Source organism: Aythya fuligula, chromosome 1, assembly GCF_009819795.1.
Source record: "Aythya fuligula isolate bAytFul2 chromosome 1, bAytFul2.pri, whole genome shotgun sequence".
Lineage (NCBI taxonomy): Eukaryota > Metazoa > Chordata > Aves > Anseriformes > Anatidae > Aythya > Aythya fuligula.
Window position 1 is genome coordinate 32,587,611 of NC_045559.1, and position 23,518 is coordinate 32,611,128.

The following is a 23,518-nucleotide window of genomic DNA, read 5'->3' on the forward strand; positions in this document are numbered from 1 at the left end:
TTGTGCATGATTACTTTCACATTGCAAGAGACAAAAAATATTTTGTAAATTTCAGGTTCATTTCATCCTGTCCCGTGTGGAATATGCAACCAAAAACAATGTGAAGAAGTTTGGCATTAACAAATTACTGGACTCTGGAATCTACAAAGCAGCATTTCCCCTTCATGATGTAAGTCCACTTTTGTCACAATGATGTATTTAGAAATAGAAGTCTGCAGCTCGAGAGTTTATGTGTGTTCTTCACAGCAAAAAATACAAGCACAATTGCCTGTCTTACTGCTCGACTGTTCTTTCTGTCCACATAGTAGAATATGACATAGTTTGTCTTAAGAGGTTTTTCTCCAAAACACTGTTGGTTAAAAATGTAGCTCCATAACTGAAACATGATATATTTTATTTAGAAGACGTTAATCTTGTATTCTCTTGAAGATGTAGGTTAGTGAAGTGTCTGGCCAAAAGAGGAACCTGGGAGCACTCAAGTGATGCTTTCCCATGATGCACTGTGTCATCACTTCTAAATCAGTTTTAGCAATTTTATTGGTATTCTGTTTTTCAGCATTAAAATCCCTATCAAATAACATTTTAATAGAAATGTAGAATACCATTTTAATAAAGATTTAGAATACAAGTCTCATTTTAGGGTGTATGACAGTCTTACGTTGTGAGAAGCATTTCCACAGTTCCCAAATATCACGAAACCCACATTTTTGCGAGAGTCCCAGTACAACACCTCAGTAAATGATGTCAGAGTCAAATGTTTAACTGGATTGGATTTCACCTTGCAATAATATGAATTCTGACTTTTGTAGCTACACTCCTAAAGCTTTTTTATTTTTAAAGTATATCATTTAAGCACATGTAAGCAAATTGTACTAAAAATTGTTTTGCATATAAAGACTAGTAATGCCACAGAAAAAGAAAATGAAGGAAAAAAAAAAAAAAAAGAAATCAGACTTCAGGGTGTTTGACAACAAAAACTCAGTGTGATGCTGCAAATGGGATACAGTAAGGAAAGACAGATCTGATTTTGTGCATTGTATCTACACCTCCTCTCCCATTGGAACCACTCTTCTGTGTCTGAGGTGTGTTCTGCTGAGAAGAAATGGAGAAAGTGGGAGGTCAGGAATGGGAACTACTCGAGATGTTTCAACTCTACTTAAAATATTCAGGAGGCCTTAAAGGATTTCAAGAAAATCTTTAAGTCAGAATCAAGACAAATCATGTTTCTTGGACGTAACCCAAAGCTTTACAGGATAGAATTAATAACATTCGTGACTATCCATTTTTAAGGTTGTCTTTTAAAGATTTAAAACCTTCCTTGCAAGCTATTTCTATCATGGCATGGGGAATTTGGACTCAATATGCCTTATAATTAATGACTGTCTTTTTATGCAATTAAAATTATATATCACAGCTACTCTGAAAATCAAAAGTAACTTATATATTTCTAGAAAAGTGACTTTTCTTGCCACATCATAGATACAGAATAGAAAATTCCACCAAATAAAACAACCTTTATTGAAATAGATTTTCCAATAACTTGGTAAAAAAAAAAAAAAAAAAAACACGAGGATTACCTCTGTGTCAACTCTCTTTTAAATATAAATATAAAACAGAGACTAGACTCCCTGGATGTATCCCTTGGACTTTCCAGCCTTCATTCTAGAACAATATTGTTCTAAAGCAAATTACATTAACATGTTAGAGCTACATAAAATCCATTTTAATGAAGTTCTGTTCTCTAATTAGACTGGATCCTTTTCTGTTTTGTCTTACTGAGTGCCAAGACACTGACATGGGCTTAGATTTAAGTTCATGGAGAGTGTCTGTTACTTTCAACCCACATGTGTAAAGCTCTTGCTTTAGTATTCAGTGTCTTTCTGACAACCTTCCATCCTGAATCCTCATGCACTCTTAGAGATGATTACTGAAACTTTTCCTGGCTTGCAGTGACAAAAAGGTTATTACAAGCTTTGGGTTTGTGGCACAGGGTCTGAAGAGATGTGAACTGATCCATGTTCTTTAGATTAATGGTGTCTTCTTCCCACGATCTTTCTGTTTTACAGTCTAGTTTTCGGCACCCATCAACAGATCCTGCCTGCCCAAGTGAACGATACCTCCTCTACAGAGAATGGGCTCACCCTAAAAACATTTTCAAGCTGCAACCCCTGGATTTTATCAGGTTAGTGGACATGAGGGAATGTCATGGAGCTGGGACAGGGGAGGGTCAGGCTGGGTGTCAGGGAAAGGTTCTTCACCCAGAGGGTGGTCAGGCACTGGGACAGGCTGCCCAGGTCAGTGATCATGGCACTGAGCCTGCTGGAGTTCAAGAAACTTTTGTAAAACAGTCCCAGATGTATGGTCTAATTTTTGGGTGGTCCTGTGCAGAGCCAAGAGCTGGACTCAATGATCCTTGTGGATACCATCCAGCTCAAGATATTCTGTGATTCAGTGACTCTGTGGTGTGACTAGGGCTTGACTAATGCAGAGGGAGCTAGGAATTTACATGACAGGTCTGGGTTCTGGGTGTCAAAAAGACACAGGCAGGTACATATACCTGTATGAGCTCATGCATGGAAGCATACTTTGAATTTGGTTTCATTAACTGGTTTCCAGTTCATGAAAAGTCATCCATTTAATTTTTTTCTCTGCAAGGTATGATCTTCCTCTCTTTTTTATTTTCTTTCCCTTCCTAACCTCTTATACAAGCATAAAAGTGGTGGTAGAAACACCCAGCTGTAATACTTCTGCAATACCAATGTTCTGACCAGAGGAATGTGACAATAACAGTAGGCACAAAATGTATGAAATGAAGAGTCATTTGAAATTTATTGCTTTTCATTTAAAAACCAACAAATAAACAAAACCTTAAACCTTTCTCCTCCACAGGAAATACTACGGAGAGAAAATTGGAATCTATTTTGCTTGGCTGGGCTTTTACACTAATATGCTGATTGTAGCTGCATTTGTAGGAGTTGGCTGTTTTCTGTATGGATGCCTGACAAAAGACAACTGCACATGGAGGTACTTGATCAGGCCTATTTTAATATTACACACAGTTTTGATCCATCCCCTACTGTACAAAGTTTGCAAGACATGGCATAATAAAAGAGACAAAATAAAAGAGCCTGAGAACAACAATGGTTATGGATTTGAAAGTCAAGGTATAAAATATGAGATAGAAGAGTACTAGATGCCCATGAACCATTAGAGTGCTAGACATCTGAGTTTGCTATTTCAGGATTTTCTTTATATTTTGCACTAGGTTACCACACCTAGTGTAGAAATAAAAAGAAAAGAATGATCATCAGAAGCCAATACAAATTTCTGTAACATCATTTTCAATGTGGGAATCCTTAAAGAACGTATCCAAAGACCATGATAAAACCCCTGAACTTTCTTTCCTTGTTCTGAGAGAAGAAAACAGGAAGAGCAACAGCACAGGGAGCTTCAGCTGCCAATGATACATTGGGAACAGAATCATAGTAATGACACAGATTTCCTCATCAGAATATGGTGAGACTGAATCACGGCACAATGACCAAGGAAAAAACACTTGGGTCATTGTGCCAAATCACGTATAGGACATCACACTGTACAGCCCCACTCAGGAATGGAGTTTACTTTTATAAACCATGCAGAAGAGCTCTTCCAGAGCACCATTCCAGTGGCCACTTTATACCAATTTAGCCTTATTATCATTTAGTTAAATGGTTCATCTTCCCTGGTGTTTGTGTTGCTAATGTATTTACAGAAAGCAATTACATCACCTTTTAGCTTCCACCATACTGCATTAAAGAAGCCAAACTCTTTTGCCACCTCTTATGAGACAGATCTACCATGCCCATTTTCCAATTTGAGCCTCTTTAGAGGACCACAGGGACTAGGTAGCCATTTTGGTTCTGCAGCTACTCCTTGCTCCAGTAGGCAACCTTCCTTTTCCTTCTCCCCTTGGGCTTGCAATGATATCCTACCTGTGTGCAGCTGTGGGTTTCCTACTGAAGAGCATGAGATCTTTGAAGAATCATTTTATTTTTAGTGTGAAACATTCTGAGAAATAGTACTGTGTATAAGAGATGGAAGTTATTTTACCTCCAGGTCATCTACTTTTGAGATGAGGGCTAAAAATGGAAACCGGGATACATTTGTGGGAGTGGGAAGGAGGGGAATTCTTGAGAGCAGATCACTGGTTACTTATTTCTCACTTCCCTGACAATATTGCACTGTCCTTATGTGCACATAAGGACTAAAGAATTTAGAGTGACTGACTAGTTTTGTTTTTAGCCAAGAAGTATGTGATCCCAACATAGGAGGTAATATCATAATGTGCCCTCAGTGTGATAAAGTATGTACCTACTGGAACCTCACCAGCACTTGTGAATCATCCAAGGTAACTACATTTGCAGCTTATAGGCATGCTATTGAACTTTAGTTGCACTTTCCCTAGTACTACATCTAAAACAATGTTGTTCTCCACTAATCCCCTGCATACTACTAGAGCTGTGCAAATACTTGTGCCTTTTGATACAGCAACTGAACTGTAAAAAGTTAAAACAACAATTTTAAAAAAGGTCCACTTCTAAAGTGAAAAAAATAAATTGTTTTTTGTTTGTTTGTTTTGTTTTGTTTTGTCACATAGCCCCCAAATATTTGATATGGGACTAAAATATTTTTTAATTGAAAATGAAATACCGCGGCTTCATTTTGAGTTTTTTCTTTCCTTTTTGCAAAGCAAAATGAAACAAAACAAACGTTCTATCATTGAAGTCTTGATTCAGCAACTGACTTTATTTTTCTTAGGAAATGTTCAAAGCATGTTTTGACATTTCTAAATACTCCTTCCCCCCTCCCCAAAGAAGTTAGCTGAAGCTGTGCCTTGAATTTGCCCTGAGTTGTCAAGGAGGAGATGAGTACCTGGAGAGGCTGGTGTTAGCCATGACGGGAGTTGTGACTTAGTCGTTTCCTGTTAGCCATGACATGGCCAGGATCTTCCTCTAAATTTCTGCCTGGGGACTTGCCTTTCTTTCCCCGTTAACTTGTGTCACAAGGCTAGTGTTAGCCTTTTGTCATTCCTTCCATAGATTCTGTCACTCCAAAGTGACAATTTTTCAGCTGTTCATTAAAAATATTTTGCCCGGCCATAATGAACAGCATTGCTTGAGCGCACTTAAAGGGCAAAAGAAAGAAAATATGGAAAAAGATATGATGGAAATAAAAGGCAAATTGTCACCACAGAGGTATCTCATTAGAATGTGTTTTTACTAACTAGCTTGACTTGTTGTCATCTCACTCATGCAAAGCAGATGTGTCCATTGTCTTTTTGTGTCTGTATTAAAAATACATAGCTGTATGCTGAGCTCCCAAACCAGAAGCACTGTTTTCCTCTTCCTATGCAACTGATGGAAGGAAGTCTGATAGCACACCGTTTTACTATCCTCTTGCTGTATATTTGGCTTATACTTTTAATCCCAGGCTTTGCATTTAATTTCCTTAGTTTACTGGAGAGTACATTGACAGAAATTGAGGAAATACTACCAAGATTGTTTATTAAACTACACAAAAGCTAAAAATCAACTTGTTCAGTAAGCAGCTTCAGTTCTGGGTCAGTGTAGAAGAAAATACTAGTCAACTATATGTCAAGCCTTTTTTTCTTTTTTTCTTTTTTCTTCTTTTTTTTTTTTTTTTCCAGAAACTCTGTATATTTGATAGCTTTGGAACCCTGGTGTTTGCAGTATTTATGGGAATATGGGGTAAGTCAATTTCAACAACAGTGGTTTGTCATCTAATTTTGGCCAAACCTACAGCATCAGCCAAGAAAATGTAGATAAATTTACAACTACTTCATTTTCTAACACTCAGCAACTCACCAGTAGGTAGTTCAGCAGAAGATATATATGTTCACAACACCTCTTTTTAGCATCACAAGAAAACAACAAATAGTAGAACTTAAATATTGGTCTTCTGAGTCTGTTTTGTTTGGTTTGACTTGGAGAACAGTCTGAGAGAAGTGATTAGAGGTGCCTCATGTTCATCCAGCAGGAGCCATGTGCTTAAGTACATCTGGCAAAGGAGCTGTTTTTCTCCAAAGAGACTTGGAGCTGCCTATGCCTATTACACTGCACTGAAAAATAGTCTTTTATTGTATTTCCCAGACATTTTCCTCCTGTCTTCATTTAAGAAACTGATTTTGTAAAAATGTAGTAGTTGCAAGCACTAGAGATACCTTTTTTCTGAAAAAATGTATTTGAAACCTGAATGTTTCCTGTGAGTGAAACCACTTGGTACTGCATTCAGGGGATTAGGCAAGGTTTATTTTCACATACTGGGTTTTGTTTGTTCATATCAGCAACTTTGTTAACTGCCTTGTATTGCACTGTCTGATCCAGAAATTGCCAAAGTAAGTTAATGTTAGGTCTGTGTATGTTAGGTGTGTGTTTTCTTTGTGAAACACATTACATCTTTATTTTTCTGCGATGACTTAACATTCTTTAAAATAGTTATATCTTTAAATAATTTTAAAATAAAAGGTATCATTTCAAGATTTCTTTCAAAATACATGTGAAAATCAACTTTCACCTAAATTTAAAATAAAATAAAAACCTAGAATGTAATCTTCTGTCTATTGTAATTTTCTGTCATCTGAGTAGTTAATTTATTTGTAATTTGTTTTTTAATTAAAAATTGTGTTTCCTGTTTGGAAGAATGGCTACAAGAGTAATAATTGCAAAGCTAAGCTGCTTGGCTATAGTGATGGCTGCAAGGTCTATTAGTATTCTCATCCTAAGTCCACTGTATAAAGAGGTGAATTGTATTACAGTAATTTGGTCAAAATTGTACTGAATCCAAATGACCCAGGGTCCTGGTGCAATTCCAGCTATAATTTCCATTGCTCTAAAACATTTGTAGACCTCTTGGTCCAAAATAATTAAAAGACTATTAGATTTTGAGATATATTATTGCATCATTAACACCAATACACTTTTGAAGTTGATTTTTGTTTTTAATAATCCCTTCAAAGATCTTAAAGCACCATAAAACATCAGGGAATTTGGCATCAGGAATTAACTCCCTGTACATTAAAGCTCTGGATGAGTACTTCTGCCACCTCTCCCATGACAGCACAAGCAGATTGGCAAAGCTCCTGAACAAGGAGCAGCTTCCACTTCACTTGTTGCCATCACCGGAGACCCTTCCTGAGTGAGATCAGCTGCACAAACAGACGTTCTCCAAAATACTGGTTCAAAATAAAAGAAAAAGCATCAAATACAGCAGCAGCTCCTTTCCTGTTCAGAAAGATGCAACTTGGCTGCTGGGGTACTTTGGCTAATAGAAGGTGTTTTTGTACTGGGGCTGTGGGAGCTGCCCCTGTGTTATGAGCCCTCCTTTTGCCATTACCACAGGTGGGGTCCCTGCACCCCTGCCCTCCCCAGCAGCAGCTGGATTTGCAGCTGGAGCAAATCAGGGCAGCACGAAGTTTCCTGTGAGTGGGCTGGGGCCCCAGCCAGCACTCAGAAGTTCCTATAAGAAGATCTGCTTGCTCTGCAGGCAGAGGCAGATGTGACCCTCTGGCTGACTGCTTGGAGCAGTCTTTGTGTTTGTAAGCATGAGGTAGCAAAGAAATCCTTGTGAAAGAGGCTCCTGAGTAATCAGGGTGGGAGGATTTCCTGAGGTTTGGCCTGTATGCAGATGGCAAGGTCATCTTGCAACTCAGCCCATAGAGTTTACTGATTTTTAAATGCTTCAGTCTGGGATTTATTGACCACACCTGATTTTCGAATTGACCTTTAATATTCAGACTTGTAACTGCATGCCATCGATGTTTCATCATTCAGGATGAGGTGCCAAACCTAGAAAAAGAAACAACAATAAAAAAAATTAGGGGTTAATTACTTCCAGATAATGGGAGGAATGAGAGAAGTGGTGAAGGGTTGCTCACTCCTCCTGGAGGCAGTGCTGCAGAGCCATTAAATCTGAGGATGTGCTGTTGTCAGTAGTAAAGCATCCCCTTGCTCTGGGGAGCATTGCCCTGACACCCATGTCCTGAGCCTCCAGCTTTCTCAGCTGGGTCTGTCATTGCCACTGCTGCCAGACCTGTCTGCATCACATCTCAGGCTGAGATAATGAGTTTGGCTGGACTGATTTCTTCTGAATACCACTTAGGCATCTGTGTACCTGATCCCCTTAGTGCTTCCAGCCCCAGGAGCACAGTCCAGGGAAGCACCTGCCCTAACCCAGCTTCAAAGCTCCATGCCAAGTGAAAAGAGATGCCTCAGATTCATGTTAGCAGAGGAAGAAAGTTGTGTTTAAGCAGTTTTGCCTGAACTAGCATCATTGGTTGATATGGTCTGTGAGCGGATCATTTGTGCACACAAGAATTGCAGATTGAACAAACACAAGCTTTTACCTGTGGCAGTTTCTGGCATACTGAGGTTTTCTTTTTGAGAAATCCAGCACTCTCCAGAATTTTCTCTTCACCTATCCAAACAGCTTGCTTTCTTATGTATCCCATGATCAACTTTTTCAAAAACCTTCAGTAATATGAAATCCAAAGTGTTTTTTTTCTGGCTTTAGGCAGAAAGCAAATAAATGTATGTGAGTTCTTTAGCATGTGCTTGCAATAGCACTTATTCCAGGTTTCTCCTATTAGAGTACCTAAATATCCAAAGCAGTAATTCCATAAGGAGGCAGGTCCAGTTATTTTCTTCCCCACAGGTACTTGGCACCATCACACTAGTCAATGAGGGTTTTGCTCCATGTCTGCGGAAAATTTATGGAAATCTGAGCCACATGTTATAGCCCAGAGGTTCAGTGTCCAGCGATCACCAACATGATATTGCTCTCTTTGTTTGTCTTCTGGACAGTTACTTTGTTTTTGGAGTTTTGGAAACGAAGGCAAGCTGAACTGGAGTATGAATGGGACACGGTTGAGTATTTAGAGCAAGAAGAACAAGTTCGCCCCGAATATGAAGCTCAATGCACTCATGTGGTAATGAATGAAATCACACAGGTAAGGAATATTTTGGTAACCAGTCACAGCTACTGCAATAGGCATGTTTTGAGAGTGTGCTATGAAAATGATGAATCTGGACTGGAGCTGTATAAGATGATTTATGGAGAGCTGATAAGCTGGCCTGAGAATAGTGAGCTTATAAATTCCAGATGTGTGGAAAGGAATTATTAGTGCCTGGCTCTAGGCACCTTGTAGGTGCTTGTTGGAGAAGCTAGTGAGGCTCCTGTGTCATTAATGAACAGAAGTAGGCATTGTACCTAGCTTAGGAGACTAACTCTACCTTATTAAATGCCCAAATCAAAGATTCTGTGCTGCTGCAAGAGGCCAAGATCACAGAGCACTTGCTATCTTTAACTAAGAATATATCAGGAAAAAAGGGTGAAATGGAGCAAAGGGTGTTACATTATGTATAAAGACAAGACTTTCTTTTTTTTAACCAAATATATTTCTGTTTGAAGCATATATAAATAGGTATTGTTGCCAAGTGCAGGTGGATGCAATTACAATTAATAACAGCAAACTCATGAGGACAAGGGTAATCCTCAATTCCATGCAGTAGGATTCATATCTATGAGGATCTTAGTTTAGATTTCTATTTATTATACATTTTGAGTAGCTTCAGCTTCTGTAGCTCACTCCAGCTCAGCTTCACTTTTTATTGTTCCCTGTCAATATATTACTCTGGTATTTATCAGATCATTTTCATTGCTTTCACATTCCATCCACATTACACTAATGTTTATTAGAGGGCACTTGAAAAGTTTCAAAATTAACTGGCATGGTTGAAACTATCCAATATAGTTCTTCTTTTTATATCTTGTACTACAAAAAAAAAATATGATTCTATTTAAAAGCTTATAAACCTATGCCACTTTTAATATATAAAGTCTTAGCTAGAAAGTTCCTTTCAGACATGAACTGAACTGAACAAAAAGTGATGAATATGCTAAAAGATAATGGTTTTGCTCTTCAGAGATCCTATAGAGACTCAGTGATTTTTCACACCACCACATTGAAGTAGACATTTTCCTTTGAGAAATATAAAGATCAAGAACCAAAATTTTAGTGCATGCTAATTTCAGCCCACGAAGTTTGAAAGCCACTGGTGTGGATACCATGGCTAGCCAAGAAGGATGGGTCCATTCAAAAGGACTATGCAGCCAGGCATAGCTGAAGTCAGTACGAGCTGAGCACACACAGCCTCTATAGAAGTCATTTTTGTCTTAGAATGGACAGTAAAAAGAGATACCTGTAATCAGGTAAGACTTTTGAAATCATGAATAAATGTGAGTTCCCAGGATAACAAAGCAGGAAAGGAAAAAAAAAGCCTGGGATTTCTTTTCTTTTTTTCTACCCTCAGTATCACAAAGGGCTAATTAGAGTAAAGAAGAAGATACGAAGAAAAGATCGGGTGCATCCTTGATCTGTTTCTGAATCTTTTACAGCAAGAAGAACATGTGCCATACACTGCCTGTGGGAAGTGCATACGTATGACTTTCTGTGCAAGCGCAGTCTTCTTCTGGGTAAAGTTCTCCTTTTATTCTTTTACCTCATGAATTCACTTCTTCAGTAAATGTCTAAATGTCTTTAAAAAAAAAATCCTATTAGCCTGAAAAAAAGGTATCAAAAGAATAGGATCAGTTGGATTTCCATCTGTTGCATAAAACAAGACCATAAATTGTGGACCCACATGGACAAGGTGGTTGTAGTTACCATTAGCATACAGTCAACAGAAAATATGTATCAAAATATCCCACGGCCGTAGCTTGTGAACGCTGTCCATTGTTTTTTCCCTCATTACTTTAAGATAAATGTCTTCACTTTTGTGTGGGGAGTAGTGGCAAGGGTTTTTTTTATATGCTGTCCTCCCTACCAGTGTCTGTCCTACTTGCTCCAGCCATTTGGTTTGGTATTGTGCCTCACAGCACGGAACCTTTCAGGTTTTTTGTTTCACTTAGAAGAGCAAAACTGGAAGATCTTTAATCTTCCAGAGCTGCTGCTTTAATTAAAACTAAAACTTGAAAGAAATCCAATCACCCATGAAAAAATAGATAACATGGTGAGCATGTCCAGAGAGGTTGTTGCCTTGAAAAGCTCATTGTTTTAGCAAGCTGCATGTTCTCCTCGCCTGTAGCACAAGCAGCAACTGGGAAAGAACTCGTCCTAGATAACACGAGACATGGCAGCACCAAGACAGTGGTGGCTGGCAGCCTGGGGGAGCCTCTTTTAACACAGCTGAAACACAAAGAGAAGACTGGCTTGCTGTTGGGTTTAAATAAACTTCAGGACTTCAGGCTGAAAGGAAGAGATTTGATCTAGTTTTGTCATTGTGTTACTGTACTCTCTTATTATGTGCTGGGAGTGTGGAAGTAGGCAAATTGATGGCATTTTGCAGCAAGGATAGTAAGTAAAAGACTCTCAGCTCCTAGGATCTTAATTTGAATAATAGCTAGAGAACTAGCAAGAAAGAGAAGTAGGAAGGGAAGAGATAGCAAGTAATGTGGGGTGCCTGGAACAAGATTACAACTCTTGCAGATCACATCACTTGGCTTAAAATGTGTCTGTTTCTTTGATAGGTTTGTAGTCTAAAATATTTTCAGGTGTAAGTGCAGCTACAGCTCCCTCCATGGTCAGGACAGACCTGCTAACACATTTACCATCCTGACAATTGCCCAGTGTCAAGAGAGGGAGATTTCTTCCTAACTCCTGGAGCTATTGCATGCCTTGAGGCATTAGATTTGATTACGCATCTCATTATCTTATCTCGCATGGCAACAAGGCTTGTTATTAGTCATAAAACAGACCATCTCTTTTTGTTCCTGCAGATTGACTGTGCTACATGAAAAATGCTTCTTTTATGGATTCTAGATTTATTGCCTTCTATTTTATTTGAGACTCCTCTTGCACTCATCTTGTGTGATGGAATAAAAGGCACACAATCACTTTCTTTTGCCTATTGTAAAATGTGTTTCAAACTAACTTTTCCCCAAAGCCAGTGGTTCAACATTAACATATTTCTTACATTCTCTTGGCAGATTCTTCTGATTATTGCTTCGGTTATTGGAATCATTGTCTACAGGCTCTCTCTTTTCCTGGTGTTTTCTGCCACTTTGTCAAGGCACATTAATGGCACACAAGCAATCCACAAGTACCTGACTCCACAGACAGCCACCTCAGTAACTGCTTCACTCATCAGCTTCGTAGTCATTATGGTTCTCAACATCATCTATGAAAAAGTAGCAATCCTGATTACTGACTTCGGTATGTCTCTTCTATGACTTGGATTGAAACTTTGGCTAAAATAACAGGCAAAAAAAAAACATTTATATGTAAAGGAAGAACACCAGTGAATGAATACCTCTACCACGTATTTCAGAATTTTCCCACCAAATCACACAATGCCATATAGAATTTTTCAAATACAGATTTTCTCAGTATCAAAGGAATATGATATTCTGCTCTTTGCCTGAAAACTCCTTGTATAGCCAGCATGAAAGATGAAAGATGCTTGTAAAACAGACAAAGCAAAGAAAATTACTATAATAACCGAGCTTTATGAAAACAGATCAGTAACGCATAACACATTCGATTACATTAGCTTTTGTTTATGAGGAGAATAGCTATTTTCTTGTAAATAAATGAAATAGGGTCACTGTTCCAAAGCTAGATACTATTCCCTTGTTATTAAATAGATAAACAGTAACAAATATTATTATTCTTTATATCCAGGCCATCAGCATTAAAGTAGCTATTTACTTCAGATGTGTGAAGTAGTGTGGTGTTTTAATATAGTTTCATTTAATACTGTTTCATCGGTTCAAAGTGTTACATTTGCATCTTTCCCAAGTGTGCTGGATTTGGAAGAGTCTTTTCCTGAGTTATTAGAATTTTTACTTGCTCTTTTTCTTTATCATCCAGGAACAAATTCTTTCCTTTTTACAACCCATATAGTTTTAGAATTAACATAATAGGTACAGTATACATAGGGATTATATACAATCTAATTCGTAATGCTCTCAGTTTTATTAAGGAATACAGGGTACGCACATACATTTCCAGCTGAGGCTCCAAAGCAGCTTGTAGGTAACTTTTTATTATTATTATTTATTTATTTATTTATTTATTTTTAATTACAGAGCTTCCAAGGACACAGACCGATTATGAAAACAGTCTGACCACAAAGATGTTCTTGTTCCAGTTTGTCAACTACTATTCTTCATGCTTCTACATAGCCTTCTTTAAGGGTAAATTTGTAGGTCACCCTGGAAATCCTGTCTATTGGCTAGGAAAGTATCGCAATGAAGAGGTAAGAATATATCATTGTGCTTGCTTTTAAAAACACGAGTTTTTAGTCCTCGTATTCTTCTACACTTTGAATTGTATAATGTGGTAGCACATATATGTATTTAACATGAGGGTTCAAAAAGTGACTGCTTCCCAAGTCACTTGCCTCCTTAGTATAAATAATAATGATATAAGACCTGCTGGGCTTAGAAACATATTATTTTTACCCAGAGAAGTTCATTTTCCTCTGGTCAAACTATCTGTAAGTCAGCACATAGGGGAACAGGAGTACATGCAGAAACAACAGTAGATGCACTCCTGTTCTGATTCTCACCTGATGACAGTGCAGTACAAAGCTGAATGGCTTCATATGGTATTTCCTGCTTTCAGTAGTGTCCTGTCAACCCATCACATGTGAACATATTTGGAATTGGCTTTTATCTTAATTACTGGAAAGGTTTGCCTAAATAGTCTTTCTGTATAGCTTAAAGAAATGTTTTCACAATAAAACAGGAATTCATCATTTTAAATGCTTCATTCATGCCTGAAAAGTTTCCCAACTGCATTTTTTTTTCATGTCTCTCCAAAACTTTAGTGTGATCCAGGTGGATGTCTCCTTGAACTCACAACTCAGCTTGCCATCATAGTAGGAGGTAAAGCAATCTGGAACAACATTCAAGAAGTGCTTCTTCCGTAAGTTCAAACTATTAAGGAATCTGCTCTTTCATATTTGAAAGATGCTGCTTTTACTTGATGTGTTCAGGCATTTGGCCACTAAATTTGAAGGGAGCATATTGTATTCTGAAAGAACAAGACTAGTCTTTTGGGGCCTTTTTAGACAGTTTGGATATTTTCGCTCTGGTAGTTTTGAGCTCCTGTCTCTGTCATTTTGACTGATTTTAGTTCTAATCAGAAGTGCTTCCCTCCTCTGCAGATCAGACTTAATGTGTTTCAGGCTGGATACTCAAAACTGAGGCAACAGAAGTGATGAAAATATTGAACTAAGTACAGTTGCTTAATATTGAATGGAATTACTTGTTATACATTTAAAAATTATACATACTTAACTAATTTAACTCATTTAGTTTTGTAGTTAGGTTTGAATTTCATAGTCCATATATATTCTCTCCTAGAGTCGCAGATCTTTGGAAGGTCATGTTTAATGTAAACAAGAAGCAAAGATACAAAGATCTTCTCTAGATGAAAATACTATCCAGGTCCCAGGACTTGTTTATTTTATGCTGATCAGTGACTATTTATATCACTTGGAGTAGGGAACTCCCAGTTTGTTTATGCCCTCCTGAATGCCATAAACACCAGACCACAACATCGTATACCCTCTGGTTGCAGTTCTTCCAAGCCCTTTTGCTGCACAGCAAAGGGACTTCAAAGCATATCATAAATACTGTGTAGGGTTGAGACTAGGGTGCTTTGCTGAGTTACAGTTTCTCCATACCCAAATGCTCCATATATGCTTATATTTTTTTGAATGTAGTCTATTGATTATTGAAAATGCTTACATGCAGTTCACCAGCTTTCTTAAATTTGCATGTAAGCCTTTTAGACACAAATTTCAGTCCCAGGGAAAGTAACAGCAGATAATCCAGGCACAAGAAAGTCATTGTGTGTAGCCTTTAACACTGTCACCCATAAAATCCACACAGACAAACTGTTGATGTATGGGATGAGCAGACAGTGAGGTAGGGGAAGTCTAACCAGAGGTCTACATTTAACTTCACTTTCTGCTACCCTGAATTTTACGTGGTCATTCACTTGTACAACATAAGTATAAACCACTACAATTCTAATTTGTCACCCTCATACATTGTGGTTACATATAACTACATACAGGATAAGACAACAGAAAATTATACTCATGTTTGAAGGAAGTTTTCAGTAATGCAAGAATAAATGAAAATCACTGTTCAAAGCTATAACAGCACAAAAGCCTTTTTTTCTCTCTCTCTCTTTTTTTATTTTTTTTTTTTCATTTACTGAACTTTGTAGGCTATTTTACCAATTTTAGTTGTCTTTTTCCCTCTGGCTGGCAGTTGGGTTAAGAATTTAATTGGAAGATACTGTGCAGATGCTAGATCAGAAAAGATTGTTCCACGCTGGGAACACGACTACCACCTGCAGCCCATTGGAAAACTTGGATTATTTTATGAGTATCTTGAAATGGGTAAGTATTCAGTTCCAATTTCTTATCTGTTCTGGACCCAAATATGCTCTGAAGAAAATTTTCATACAAGCAACGCTTAATACATTTAAAGACAGAGGAGGTATGAAGTTTTTAGAGAGCAAAGACAAGTTTTGATTTGTCATTATAACTTTGCAAGTTTTTATTAAGCAGCTATGGCTCAATTTGACTTATAGCTAAGAAACAGAGCAAGTGATTGCATGAGGAGGTGCACTGCTGCTTCTTTGCCCCATTGTCCAAGAAACATTTCCAGAAGCCAGAACACTGCCACCTTCTAACATCGTAGCAGCAGATTCCTGTATCGGCCTGCTGGGTCTGCAGTCACTTACACGTTGCTGGTTTCTTGGTTGCTGGCAGTACTCTGGTTTGTTTGCCACCATCCGTCCTGCAACAGAATTGCAGCACGTTTGTCACAGCACCCAGACACCCATAACATCATTTGTTAGCACAGGCTGTGCAACATTGCACTGAGACACCTGATCATTAGATTTCCAAGTCTACACGGTGAAGACATGGGAAAGTAATGGCTGTTTAAATTCCCCTAACAGTTCCTCCTGATGTGTTGTGAGATTTAACATTTTCCTGTCCCCTCTACCTAGCAGGTTTTCCAGTACTGTTGTGCTCATATATTCTCATGCACACATTGGCTGAACATAAGATTTGTTAGGAACTCTACTACTCTTTCTCACAGTTTGAGTAAATGAACTGTATATACTCGTATATGTTTATCTCCTGTACATGAAAGCATCTGTGTTTGTGACCTCTCCCTTTGGCAGTCATACAGTTTGGCTTTGTCACCCTGTTTGTGGCATCATTCCCCTTGGCTCCCCTTCTGGCTCTTTTTAACAACATGTTGGAAATCCGGCTGGATGCATGGAAGCTGACGACCCAGTTCAGACGCATGGTGCCACAGAAGGCACAAGACATCGGCGCGTGGCAGCCCATCATGCAAGGCATAGCCATCCTGGCCGTGGTGACCAACGTAAGTACTGGGCCAGCAGTTACCAAAGGTAAAACGCCTTCACTGCAAGTGTTACATCCAGATGTGGGAATGCTGTGTGTATCCATGTGTGTCATGCCAAAGTGACCACAGGTGAAGTACATCAATGATCCCAAATGAATTACAAGCTTCAGACTTTAGCTCCTGTGAATTAGGCTTTTAGTTATTTTTCAGATGTGTTGGAAATATAGCTACTGTATAAAGTATTAGGCCTCAATAAAAGAAATATTTAGAGTTGCTAGAAGATCCGTTAAAAAAAAAAAAAACTATTACATATGAAGATGCACATCTTTCCTAAAATTATACCACATAAAAGTACTTTTGGAGAATCTACAACAAAATGCATTAATTTTAAAAAAACAAAATGTTGGAGTTTAGCTAAGTTATGACTGATTGTTGTTTCCATCTGTTACAATTCTTATGGTCATGCCATCATAGTTGAGTTTGGCTTTGAGAAATTTTGCACGTAAAGCAGCAATTCAGTTTCTTCTTGATGTATTTAAAAATATGATGTATGCTCAAAATTGCAGCACTTACTTTTTGAGATGGGGATGCATTTTCCAAGAATTTGCAAATTAATCCATTTTTCATTTGCAGTTCAAATTAATTTTGATAAGGATTTCTTTAAAATATTTAGATTTTTTCCTCATGAATATGCTATTAAGAATGAAATTCAGACATTTCAAAGTTCCTATATTGCTAATTCACCAAGATCTTGTACAGGAGGCTGCATTGTGAGCAACCTGATTATTGTGATCCAGTAATCCATTGGATTTTACCACGTTGAATTGTTTAATTATTTATTATTAAACAGTAGCTAAAATGTATTGTTTCTAAATTTCCACTGTTGCCCTAAATTTCCACTGTTACCCTCAAAAGAGCAGTGACCACTCTTTTCCTCTGCCAGTAATTGTCTGTAGTTAGCAGACTTTTTCAGAAAGACCAACATTTTCTAATCTTGCCACTGAGATTAGGGATTCATTCTGACACACATAGAGATGGCCACTTCCCCCAGGACCTCCTCCTTGCACCTTATTGCACTCACTAGGAGTTTCTGGAGAAACCAGTAAAGTCTGAAGATGGAGTTCACCTCCGCCTAAGCTGCCACAGGAGTCTCTGTCTGTTTTGAGGATGGTGGAATTTGGGTAAGAGGAAGGAGATGGAAATGAACACTCTACCATAGATAGTTAGGGGATTCATTTCACATAAAAAAGCAGGTATTCGGTTATTTGAAGGCTTCTCAAAATGGCTATAATTCCTTTCTAGAATTTTATCTCACACTACAGAAATTTAGCAGGTATGATAAACATAGATAGGATATAGAGTGGAGGCTCAGGACAACACAGAAGCAGAGAAATGAACATGGAGAAGTATTGGAAGTAAAAAAGAAAGGAAGGGAAAATGGAGGATTTCCATGAGGATGGAAAATTTACAAGAGAATCCGGGAGACAGAGAACAAACCAGAGTATATGCTCCAGCGGTTTCACACAGATCTACTGAGGCAAATCAAACATAAATCCAGATGTTGTGTAGGCATGTGAAACATCCAAGGCGTATCAGTAAATGTGACGTTAAAATTTAAAATAAAAATCGTGCATCTTTGGTAACACATGTTCAGATTGATAGAAATGTCAGGTTATACCGGAGATACTTTGGGGCTCTTTTGTTTTAGTGCTTCTGTAAAAAATTGTAAATGACAGCTTTCCTGGCAAATCAGGGAGAGTGTGTAAATTTCCAGATGAAGCATAGCTGTAGCAATATAGAGGCAAAATTACTGGTGCATTAATGTCCTCTTTTGAACTATGCTGCTACAAAACTTGTAAAATAAAAGATGAAAGATGTCTCTGGTGCCCTAGAAGAAAAACAAGTATGTTATGCTATTGGATAAGCCAACTGTCTTTCCTCATCAATCCACCTGGGGCTTGTAATACCACTATGAATTAAAAAGTTGGGTATACATCTTAAAATTATTCTAAAATATTGTAATGTGTACCTTAGTCACAGTCCCTATGATATTCAGGGTAGAGTTAAAGTTGCCTTGGTGGCCTTATGGTGACTCAGGTGTGTAGACATCTGCTAGGAATGTACACATGCCCCTGCTGTACCTTCTGCAGAAAAGTGGCCCAACAATACTCCTATGTGTCTGTCATTACCCATTCATGGCCTGTCTGAGGCTAATTGGAGCTTTACAACATTTTCACTCCAAATTCCTCCTGATGTGCTATGCCACTCAAGAGACATAACTGAAAACTCAAAGTTCTCGAAGTACAGAAGTGCATTCACAGCTCAGTTTTGCCCTCTGTGCTCCTTGCCTGGCACTCAGTCCCACTGCATATGTGGCTGCTAACAGTATGCATGCCTCTTTTCGTAACCCTGTTTGGAGATCTCATGGTCAGATGAAGTTAATCTTAGTAGGAGCGTAGTGCCCCCACCACTGACATCAGGCAGGTTGGTAGTGTGCAAGGGCACAGCACCAGAGGTGGCATGCTCAGAAGTGCCTGTTACAGGTGCTGTAAGGAGCTCAAACAGATCAGTATTTCTTCTGAGCAAAGTGTGGGCTATAAAGCCAAATACTAGAAGCAGTTTTCTGCCTTTAAGTATGTTTTTTTCTTGTTTGACACCTGGGATGTAGTACAGGCCATCAGTCTTGCCTGTGCCATCTCATTGCCATCCCCATTTTCTCTTAGTACTGTTTCTTTTCTACGTGACTGTTACAGATTATTAGACTTGGGTATTGTATCATCCTCTCCTTCATGCATTGCCTTTTTAACACCTGTGAGTAGCTTGCAGGAAACTTTTGCACAAAACTGTCTGTTTTGAGACTTGCCACTCAGGCACTGTACTTGCTATTGCATGGTATCAAAGCATCTGTTCTTGATTTGTAGACTGATTTTAATTAGCTATGGTATAAATGGAAAACTGTGCATGATATAGCTTGGGAAGTAGAGAATGTGCTATTTGTTTGTAGTTCTCCAGTACAATACACTGCAATGCAGCCCATAATTCAGGAGGAAAAAAGCTTTTCCTTTGAGAGGATGCCGTAGGATTAGCTTTCGTATTTCTGTCCATGTAGCACTCTGCAACACATCTGGAGACCATTCTGAGAGAGGGAGGAGAATGAGACAGGGCTCAGATTTATGGTGATGAGAGACCTGGGGCCTTGAAAAAAAAATCAGTAAGAGCAAACATTAAGTTGTATAAATACTGTGTTCCAGAATCTTGTTGAATGATACATAGAAGCTGCATCGAACCCATTCAGTACAAACAGAAAAGGATGGGTTTTGTCGTATTGTTCAGTTGCTTTTAGTTCTTTTATGATATGAATGGATGTAAATCTTACAGGATAATGAACAATAAGAAATTGTATTTAACTAAAACTTTCTGTGCTTATACTTCAGTTAAAAACAATGTAATTTAGGTGTGAGGTCTTCTTCCTGAAACTGCAAGACACGGTAATATATATTCCTCGTCAGCCAAAACCACCTACACTGCATGTAAATATAAACAACACATAATTTTCACTTCATTGCACACTGGCATGTATTGCTTAAAAACAGTTTTTAAAAGTGTATGCCACCTACATTTGATTCAAGCTAGAACACGGTACAAAAAATCTTTTTTAAGTACTGATCCTTGAGAACTTAAACACTCTTAGGATGCCTCTCTTTTCTTCCTCATCAGCCAAATTAACTTTCTCTCAACTGAACTAAATTGCAACAATATTCTGGAGATGAAACGGGAGATTTTGGACCACAGTCTCATGCTTAAGTCTTGTTTCTGCAACTTTTGCCTTAACTGCAGTTTTGCTTGGCAGGTGCCTCACAGTGAGCCAGCTGGAAAGGTAAGGCACTAGGACAGCCCTAAGCATTTGGTTGTGGGGCTGCAGGAGGTGAGGCAGGTCCAACTCCTTGCCCTACCTCTTCTTTTCCCCTTGTTGCTGTCTCCTGGTGCTGCCACAAACACATGGTGAAGCAGATAAAGGGGTGGATCCATCTGGGTTCCCCGGCCAGCCTGTGCCATACTTCACAGCTGCCCAAACACGGGGCATGAGCAACCTGCTAGGGGCAGAGGCAGGAGGGGTGGCAGCGGCTCTAGCTAGCACTGCCACTAGAGTGCTGTCTAAGGAACTGTGTTTGCAGGTATTTTCACCCTTCATCCTCTCCCCACCCCGTACTGATTCTTGCTGTTCACATTGTGAGGTATTTTTGCCCCTGCCATAGGATTGAAGACTGCTCCCCCAGCCACGGCATGTAAACATCACTAGCTCTAGGCACTGGGCATGACAGGCGCCTCTCATGCTGGCTTGGCTGGGCAGCCTCATGCTCAGCTGCCGGCCTTGCCAGTGGAAAGTCTTCCTCACAGGGAAGCCTTTTCAACCTGCAATAGCGGAGGAGGATGTTGGATTAAAGATAGTTAACCTGCCCTCCAGAATAGGATGTTTTGGGAACTTCGTGAGTTTAGAAAAGACTTCCCACAACAAACCCACAGATCCCATTTCCTACCCGGTTTGTACCTAGCAGACTGAGTAGGACAGGGACTCTCTTGGGAGCAAGATAAAAACAAATGGTCACGTCATATGTAAAACAGCACTGTGCAGCTGCTACTAAAAAAATGATCTTGGCACCAAGAGCAGTTTCCACATGTACTGACATGACACTGAAACTTATGAGGCAACTGCCAAGACAAATTTGGACTGGCTGTCACCTCGAAAAGAGCGGGATGTTTCTAGGGTCAGAGATGGATCAGCTATATATGCAATTTAGTTCATTCTTTTACTCGGTCCTCAGGCTTTCTGGGGAAATTTAATTTTTTAGTGCTGAAGGACTCTGCTGTGGTTTACATAAGTTTCACCAGACACAATTTCTTGAAGCATATCACAAGCAGCTCTGCAGCAAGCATGTTTGCTGGAGGTTACCTTAGAGCAGTGTAAGGTGAGTTTGGTTGCTGAACTCCCTCGCATGCTGATGAGGATAAACATGTATCATAGTACAACTTTTCTGAGGCATCCAGCAGAGCCAGCGTAATTTAAAAACTATACAGAGTGCACACTGCAGAAGGAGATTGTTTTATGCCTGTGAATGTCTACATGCTCCCTAACAGAGGGAACCACTGACTGGAAATGCACATGTTTATTTTATTTTTTTTTTATTATTATTTTTTTTATCTTGTAATGTAAATTTTTAGATACTCAGTATATGGAAAAGCTTATTTAGGCTTCACCATATATTATGGCTTATTAGTTACATGTCACTCTGCTTTTTTTGTCTTCTCTTTCTGAAATGCAGGCCATGATAATTGCTTTTACATCTGACATGATTCCTCGCCTGGTTTATTACTGGTCCTTCTCAGTCCCTCCTTATGGGAGTCACAGCAGTCACACTATGAAAGGATATATAAACAACACACTCTCTGTCTTCAATATATCAGACTTCAGGAATGCAAGCAAGCCATCTTCCCCTTGGTTTGGGAACCAAACGACATGCAGGCAAGTGTCAAATAACCTTTTTTTTCTTTTCAAATGACAATTTTTTTTTTTTTTTTTTTAACATCTAACTAATATAACTCAATTTAAAATATCCAGGAAGAAATGTTAAAACACCATTAAAGTCAGTGTACTTTGAATGGCAGAACTGAGTGAAATTATTCACCTATATGTCTGTCCTACTCAGAAACTCAAAAAATACTTCCTTCATTTTCATTTTTCTCATAACTGATAGAGTCTCAAAAAAGGAGAAAAAAGATTTTAAAATAAATTAAGAATTTATCAACACAGTGGCAAAAAAAAAGGGACATTTAAGCCAAATACAGCTTATTCTGCAGACATGAAGTTTACCCATTGCTGTAGCTCCATTCAGCAGACTGTTCCGGGATGCACTATGCAGGGACATGTCTTGCTCCATCCTCTGGCCACAGCGCCTTACTGCAGAGATTCCCGAGACTAGTCCCTGACTTTCCTGCATTGCCTTCAGATACCGTGATTTCCGCTACCCTCCTGGTCACCAGCATCAGTATGAGCATAATATATACTACTGGCACGTCATCGCAGCCAAGCTGGCTTTCATCATTGTCATGGAGGTAAGCGTGTGGGGTTTCAAGCAGCAGCTATTGTGAGCATCCTCTTCCCTCCATGCAGAAAATCCTTCAAAGCCATTCTGTCCAGGCACCAGAGGTTTTGGTGTGCAGCATGTGCTGGCATGGGCAAGAGCTTGGGAGATGTAATTAGGTGTAGCACCATTAGAAAAAGAAGTTTCTGAAGTCATGACATCTGCTAAGGATCGTCCCATGTGTTCGCAGTTTCTTTTCTCAAGAATTTTTAAAGTGATTTCTAGTATCAGAAATAGAAGGGACAGTTGCACCAAAAATATTTATAAATGATCTTAGATGAGGTTTCTACAAAGCCTCATATATACATGTCCATACTACATGTGCACTAACACACACTAACCTGAGTAAAGACATTCACATAAGAGGTGAGTTTTTAGATCAGCCCCTTTGGTAAAAAACCAATCACTCCCTCATGTGCAGCAACTCTCTGGGCTTAGAAAATATAGAAGTCCCTCCAAGATCAAGGGAGAGGAATACTAGGTATTCTTTCATTATAAAATGTACTTAAGGCCTGATCCAGGGACTACTGGAGTCACCAGAAACATTCAACTGGCTAGAGCAGAGATCCCATAGCAGAGGAATGTCGATAGCCCCAGAGGCATTTGGACAAACCTGAAACAATTTCAGAAGAATCTGTAACCAATATTTCCACAGTCAGGGGAGGCAAGGGGAGGGATTGGGCACTGGGGTTCCCTGAAAGCGAGCAGAGGAGTCATTAGTAACATCAGAATTAGAAAATCAGAAATTCTTCTTTATCAGTCAATCTATTAATCTCTGTTTTTAAGATACTGTTCCACTGTGATAGATACTGGTGCAAAGCCTGTTTAAATCTGTAAGAGAGAGCGGGACATTTCAATAATAATAATAATAATAATAATAATATCCTGTTCAACCCAACTGACTTTTTTTTTTTCATTTT

General features: G+C 38.8%; 1 protein-coding gene across 1 annotated transcript in view; it reads left to right on the forward strand.

Annotated features, from left to right (window-relative positions):
* The window catches only part of ANO6 (anoctamin 6), a 49,021-nt gene that overhangs the window by 23,097 nt on the left and 2,406 nt on the right, over window positions 1–23,518 (forward strand). Inside the window, exons 6-19 of the mRNA XM_032206778.1 lie at window positions 56–169; window positions 2,067–2,182; window positions 2,890–3,024; window positions 4,285–4,390; window positions 5,690–5,750; window positions 8,862–9,007; window positions 10,456–10,533; window positions 12,046–12,271; window positions 13,147–13,316; window positions 13,890–13,987; window positions 15,346–15,476; window positions 16,271–16,476; window positions 21,780–21,979; window positions 22,464–22,569. Of these exons, the coding sequence (XP_032062669.1) occupies window positions 56–169; window positions 2,067–2,182; window positions 2,890–3,024; window positions 4,285–4,390; window positions 5,690–5,750; window positions 8,862–9,007; window positions 10,456–10,533; window positions 12,046–12,271; window positions 13,147–13,316; window positions 13,890–13,987; window positions 15,346–15,476; window positions 16,271–16,476; window positions 21,780–21,979; window positions 22,464–22,569 (1,893 nt within the window). The remainder of the gene's footprint in view (window positions 1–55; window positions 170–2,066; window positions 2,183–2,889; window positions 3,025–4,284; window positions 4,391–5,689; window positions 5,751–8,861; window positions 9,008–10,455; window positions 10,534–12,045; window positions 12,272–13,146; window positions 13,317–13,889; window positions 13,988–15,345; window positions 15,477–16,270; window positions 16,477–21,779; window positions 21,980–22,463; window positions 22,570–23,518) is intronic.